Source organism: Vicia villosa, linkage group LG4 (genome assembly GCF_029867415.1).
Source record: "Vicia villosa cultivar HV-30 ecotype Madison, WI linkage group LG4, Vvil1.0, whole genome shotgun sequence".
NCBI lineage: Eukaryota > Viridiplantae > Streptophyta > Magnoliopsida > Fabales > Fabaceae > Vicia > Vicia villosa.
Genome location: NC_081183.1, coordinates 155,608,732 through 155,615,894, shown reverse-complemented (window position 1 = coordinate 155,615,894; position 7,163 = coordinate 155,608,732). Strand labels below are relative to the sequence as shown.

General features: G+C 33.5%; 1 protein-coding gene across 1 annotated transcript; it reads left to right on the top strand.

The window, feature by feature from the left end:
- Positions 1-2,427: 2,427 nt before the first annotated feature.
- Positions 2,428-5,709, top strand: LOC131595622 (BTB/POZ domain and ankyrin repeat-containing protein NOOT2). The gene is made up of 2 exons (XM_058868020.1): positions 2,428-3,333; positions 4,133-5,709. The coding sequence occupies exons 1-2, from the start codon at positions 2,875-2,877 to the stop codon at positions 5,147-5,149; spliced, it is 1,476 nt and encodes a 491-aa protein (XP_058724003.1). The 5' UTR covers positions 2,428-2,874; the 3' UTR covers positions 5,150-5,709.
- Positions 5,710-7,163: the final 1,454 nt, after the last annotated feature.

Genomic DNA, 7,163 nt, shown 5'->3' with positions numbered 1-7,163 from the left:
TTGAAATTAATTTTTCATAATAATATAAAAAATATAGTATTGTTAGTGTTCAAATGTAAATATTAGACTAGCAATTTTTCTCTAATACATTCAAAAATATCTAACAAGAAAAATATCTAACATAAAGGCTTTTAAATCTATAACTAGTCACTTAAGTTAGTATGATAATGAATGTGTTTCATAGCTCTATGCTTAATTACCGTATTACACTAACAAATTTTTAATAACAAGTTAAAATAGCATAACTTGTTCACATACGATATTTCACTTTTTTACTTCTTGAAATTGAATGCTTGGAAGTAATTTTCATGATAATTAATTATGATTGATTTTGATTGGGTTTGCGGGTAGAAAATTGAACATCCGATTCCCGAACTAATTATCATTGAATTTCATTGGTTTGGTTCGATTTTTGCCCAAACTGAAAAAATGTCCAACTCAAACACTATGGTTTTGTTCAGATTCTGGTTTGCTTCGGATTTACCCGAACCAATGAACATCCCCTAAATCAAATAGAATAATTCAATGTCATATCATTTTTAAAAATTTTAAAATAGATTAAAATATAAAAATAGTTTACACTAAAGGTACAGATACCCAACTACTCATCATGGGTATCTAAGAATTTACCTTAAATCTTACGTTTATGCAATACTGTTGATCGATGCAAGTCACATTCTGGTCTCCATTTTATTAAATATTCAACATCAACTAGTTTTAAATTCACTCTCATCAAATTTCATCACCTTTGATTTACATAACAACAGTAGATAGCGGTAGTTGATATTTGATCACTGTGGGTTCGATAATCTTTTATATTACTACGATCTTTTCTATGCACTTATGGAGCACATCAAGTTGCGTGTTCCGTTGAAGTGCTTGTGACGTGGTAAGGGTGTATGACAATAGCGGTACAAGTATGTGGAGAAAGAGCTTCCGTTTAAGAGGGATCACACTTCAGAGGGGATTGTTGAAAAACAAGTGTGAGTTGTCTAAGTCCCATATTATTCGAAAAAATGGAGGTTGATCACTTTATAAGTGGGAGGGCTCATACACCTATCACCTTAATGTTTTGGTTGAATATATGGTGTCTTCTTTGACTTTTAAGTGAATGTTAGACTCAATTTAAATGCTTCCTCCTCATGATGACCCAACTTGACCTGATCTCTCTAACCAAGAAACGTCTTTTCTCATATTTTCTATAATTGAACTAAATCAAAGTACTTGGGGCGAGACAATACCTCGTAGAGGGCGACATATGATTGTCACCGCTCCTGAGGTCCGCAAAGATTACGCCCTTATTAAATCCCTTTTATATATATATATATATATATATATACATATATATATATATATATATATATATATATATATATATATATATATATATATATATATAGGGACGACTCAAGTGAGAACACTTGGTTATTATGAGAAATGAGAACAATGAATCACGACCATTAAATTTTGATTTTGTTGATTTTAATGTACTTGATTAGTTTCTCTTCTATAATCGTTAGTATTTATTTTAAATCAACATAGAAAGAGAAACCAATCCAGTCCATTAAAATCAACAAAATCAAAATTTAATGGTCGTGATTCATTGTTCTCATTTCTCATAATAACCAAGTGTTCTCACTTGAGTCGTCCCCTATATATATATATATATATATATATATATATATATATATATATATATATATATATATATATATATATATATATATATATATATATATATATATAAACAAACAAACGTGCATAACATAAAAATATCCAAAACAATTTTCTCAAAAGAGGTCGACATGAAATTTTTGAAGATCCTTAAAAATGAAGATGGATTAAGAATTTTATTTTTTTTCCAAATGAAACAATATTTTAGGAATAGTTTTAGGGATTAATGGTTATGCACGGTCAGTGTAAAAGGTTTTACACTGTCAGCCCATCTCAACCATTCATAATTATTATTTTATATATAATTAAAATAAAAGTCAAACGTAATTTAACATCCGACGGTTATAATTTATTAACGGTGTAAAACTATTTACACCCGTGTATTCTCATTAAATTCATAGTTTTAGATAAAGGTGTTTGATACATCCTACAAAATAAAAGTCTCCTCTCTCCATTCAACAACATATGGTTTATTTATACAATAATTATGTTTTAAAATGAAGGACCCTTTTCACCTTTTCATAAGATATTAGTTAATTTTTTTAAATTACACCTTCTAATTATTACTGGACATATACCTTCCAATATAATAAATTTCACTTTACATTTATTTTCATGTGAGTTCATATATATTTGATAAAAAAGAATATTTTAGTAAAAATATTTGAAAATGTTTAAGTCCTCTAGTTGGAAATGTTTTAGAATGAAAATATGGTGTGTGCAGTATAATTTTCTCAATAAGTGCCTGGCTGGTGCAGAGAATTGGTTTGTAGACAATACAGGTCCCAAAAATTTCACAGTTGATATTGTTTGTTAAAAACACCAGCCGCCCAGAATAGCCACCCAGATAACATTTTCACAACTCTTTCTCTCTCTAGAAAGTAAAAAACAACACAACCAAAACCACTCTCCTCCATTTACACACTCACAGTATTAGATTCTCCCATAAAAACAAGAATTATCACAGTAACAAGATCAACATCAAGGAAAACAACACAAACATGAAACAAATAAAACCTAACCTTTCCCACTATTTCATTCCAATCACTCTTCTCTTACCTTTTGAAGAGTTATTATCACATATAGTGTTAATAGGGACCAACCTAAACTGTTGACTAGGGTATACTCTACTCTACTCTCTTCACTTCTTTTCTCTTCACTGAGACACACAGTAACAGTAACAGGAACAGAAGAACCATCATGTCTCTTGAAGAGTCTCTAAGATCTCTCTCCCTTGACTACCTGAACCTCCTGATCAACGGGCAAGCCTTCAGCGACGTGACTTTCCAAGTGGAAGGTCGTCTGGTTCACGCTCATCGCTGCATCTTAGCAGCAAGGAGTCTCTTTTTCAGGAAATTCTTTTGTGGGCCCGATCCACCGTCGGGTCTAGACCCAACAGGAGGAGGATCCTCTCGACAATCAACAGCAAGACCCGGCGTCATCCCGGTGAACTCGGTTGGATACGAGGTGTTCCTCCTCCTGTTGCAGTTTCTGTACAGTGGACAAGTTTCTATTGTTCCTCACAAACATGAACCTAGACCTAATTGCGGTGAGAGAGGTTGCTGGCATACGCATTGTAGCTCAGCTGTCGATCTTGCACTTGACACCCTCGCTGCTGCTAGATACTTTGGTGTTGAACAGCTTGCATTGCTCACTCAGGTTTTTATTTTTGTTTTTATTGTTATTATTATTATATTTAATAGACTAGTACCAAACACTTTCTCTTTTCTCTCTGTGTCTGTGTCTCTGATTTGTGTGACCAGTCAGTCATATATATGTTTTCTGGTTCTTGGGAATATGCATGGACAATTAGTGCAACCGGAGCAAGGGGAAGAGGTATGGTTTTTGGGATGTGGGAAGAGCTATTTTATTCTTTTTTATTTTATATTTTGATTTTTGAGTCTTTTTTTGGGTTATTTTATGGAAATAATTCTCCTATGTTCCAAGAAACTCCTTCAAAATATCACAATCATTCTTCACTTTCCAGATCCATTTCTTCACATTGTTATGGTTTGAGGTTTTTTTTACAACAAAAATATTTTAATTTGGTGGTTGATTTGATGTTGCATATGTTTAGAGTTTCTCGAATTGGTGTATAACAATATGTAGTAAATATTTCTAAATTAAGAAGATACTAGATACATATCCAATCTTGTCTTCTACACAAGGAGCATACAAAATCTTTCCCAAATATCATTGCTTTCCTTTCCTCATTTGGGTTTAGGTTGCAAAAGAAAACAAACTCAAAGATAACTCTCATAGTGTAAGTTTAGACTTTTGTGAAAAATGTAAAATGATAATTCTCTCAATACAATAATTATTAAAAAACTAATATCAAGGGACTTATATATATTAGATGATTACTCTACTAATTCGAAAATATGAAGTTAGATTTAAGCTTGTTAATTCTTATCTAACTCTCATTGCTTGATTGATTTGTTGTGAACACTTATAACAGAAGCAACTAGCAAGCATGGTGGAGAAAGCTTCCATAGATGATGTGATGAAAGTACTAATAGCTTCAAGAAAGCAAGAAATGAACCAACTTTGGACAACATGTTCCCACCTTGTTGCCAAGTCAGGTCTCCCACCCGAAATCCTAGCCAAGCATCTTCCTATTGACGTAGTTGCCAAAATAGAAGAGCTTCGTCTCAAATCATCCTTAGCTCGCCGCTCCTTAATGCCACTCCATCATCACCATCACCATCACCACCACCACGACCTGGGAGATCTAGAGGACCAGAAAATACGCCGAATGAGGCGCGCTCTTGACTCGTCGGACGTAGAACTGGTCAAACTCATGGTCATGGGAGAAGGCCTAAACCTGGATGAAGCATTGGCATTACACTATGCAGTTGAGAATTGCAGCAGAGAAGTGGCGAAAGCCTTGCTCGAACTCGGTGCTGCTGATGTTAACTACCCGGCTGGACCTGCCGGGAAAACTCCGCTTCACGTGGCCGCCGAGATGGTGTCGCCGGAAATGGTGGCAGTTTTGCTTGATCACCATGCAGACCCCACAGTAAGAACCGTTGATGGTGTGACACCTTTGGATATACTCAGAACCCTAACTTCTGATTTTCTCTTCAAAGGTGCTGTTCCTGGATTAACCCACATTGAACCAAACAAGTTAAGATTGTGTTTGGAACTTGTTCAATCCGCAGCTCTTGTTCTCTCACGTGAAGAAAACAATACCAACAACAACAATAACAATGCTTCTTCATCATCAGCACAGATTTACCCTCCAATGAGTGAAGATCATAGCAGCAGCAGTAGTGGAAACAACAATAACAACAACATTGGTAACCTGAATTTGGATTCAAGATTGGTGTATCTGAACCTTGGTGCTACTCAAATGAGTGGTGGTGGTGATGATGACAGTGGACACAATAGTCAAAGGGAAGGCATGAATCGTCATGGATCTCAATCTGGTCATGGATGTGACCCAACAATGTATCATCACTCTCATGATTTCTAAGCCTAGCTATAGCTACCTATAGCTATTTTCTAATCTATACAGTTATTTTTAATTATTACTATTGATGATGGAAAATGGACAAGAAGATGGTTCATGGACAAGAAAGAAGGACATGGATCGATATGGACATCAACACTGTTGGACATGGATGGATGAGACATAAAATTCAATTTTTTTTGTTTGTTTGTTACTTGAAATTAACAGTAATGTTAATTGATTAAACTGTTGGTTTTTTGGCTGTCTTGTCTACGTTGTTTTTTAATTTATTTTGTAGTAGTTCTTTAAAACTTTCTGTCATCATCTGAAATGTGGCTTGATAATCATAGGATAAGAGACAATGAGAATCAAATATTTTGGTTGTAAAATGAAAGGGTGCATAGAGGAGACGCAGGTCAATCTTTTCAAACACAACTTCACCTGTCAACTCCTTTGTTTTTGTATGTGTACTTGAACTAATATAATTCCAATTCCAATTCCAACTTTGTGTGAATCAATCAATCCCTTTGATTCAATTCTTTTGTGCAAGCCTTGTTTTACATTTGTATATGTTTTGTTAAGAGATGATATTGTGTATATGCATGCTATATGTGATTGTTTTGCATGAAAATATTTAAGATATTCCACTCCTCTAAGGTCATGTTACATGTAGAGTAGGCCATTGAAAAAAGATGTGGCTATCGACAAATTGATCGGTTGTCTTGCATGAATACAATACGAGTGTGACTCTGACCATATGTGTCATGTTACAATATTGCCACTATCTTCTTTCATGTAATCCTCTTTTTGTCCCAGACTACTTTACAAGATAAAAGCATATTAGAATTTTATTTATTTATTTACTGTATTATTTATTTAATAAATAAATAAATAAATAATATATTTTCTTACTTCTAGTACACATGTATTTAAGATACTGAAACAAAGTGCATTTTAAAACCGTCTAAAAATAGTAGTGTAGGTATTTGTATAGACCATGGTAATTATAATTGTTATGGAGTATAGTCCGGCCTCAAATTATAGAAGTTTCATATTTTATGAAGGTCTCTTATTCATGAATATATTATTCTTATCCTAAAATTTTTCATTTATGTTTGTTTTTAACTTGAGTGTTAGAGTGTTTACAAATACTTCTCTTAGTCAAATCGGAGTTGAATGACATTTAGATCTTCAATAGAATTCACCATCATATCTCAATTCACTTATTTCCCTTGAATCATAAAATTCATATCAGATTATTTCATGTCATACATGTGAATCGTTCTTTAATGTTTTCCTCCCATCTAGAAGAACACTTGGGGCCTGAACAACACATATTCGAAAGCAAAACGATCATGTAAGGTTGTCTGGGCGGAAGAATAGGAGGACGAAGAATCTCTTCGTGAAACTCACATTTTTCAAGAAAATATTCAATTGATGGGATGATATTCACATTGTGGCCTACATTGTAAAACAACATTGCACATCTTGGGAGGATTAATCCATAAATGCTCCGACGATACACCTAATGGAGAGTCGGTGTCAATCACTCTTCATTTTCGGGGATCTTCCCCTGTCTAGAAAAGACAACATATTATTCTTTCAAGGGGAAGCTGGAAAAAATCACCATTACAATTTAGGGGTCAAAGCAAAATTTTAGGAGGGTTATGTTCCTGTCTTTTTACGATGAAGATAATTAATTAACAATCATGTTCGGTTAACCAAAAGTGTTGCTCTACATGCATAATAGATTTTGATGATGACAAAGAAAATAAAGAAAAAATATCATGAGCCTTATCAAATAAGAAAAATATTGAAGTAAATCAAAAAACAAGAAAGTTACAATTTTTGGCGCAAGAGATCAATTGCTAAGAACAACTTCAATGGAACTGAAGTTTTTCCAGCTCACTTATGATTCTTTGCATTATTTTATATTCTATCTAGTTTAGATTATTACTATTTAAATCAGCAAGAGTAGCTCTTAAAGTATTAAGGAAATGCACACACTGGCTTAAAATGACTTGTAAAACTTCATCTA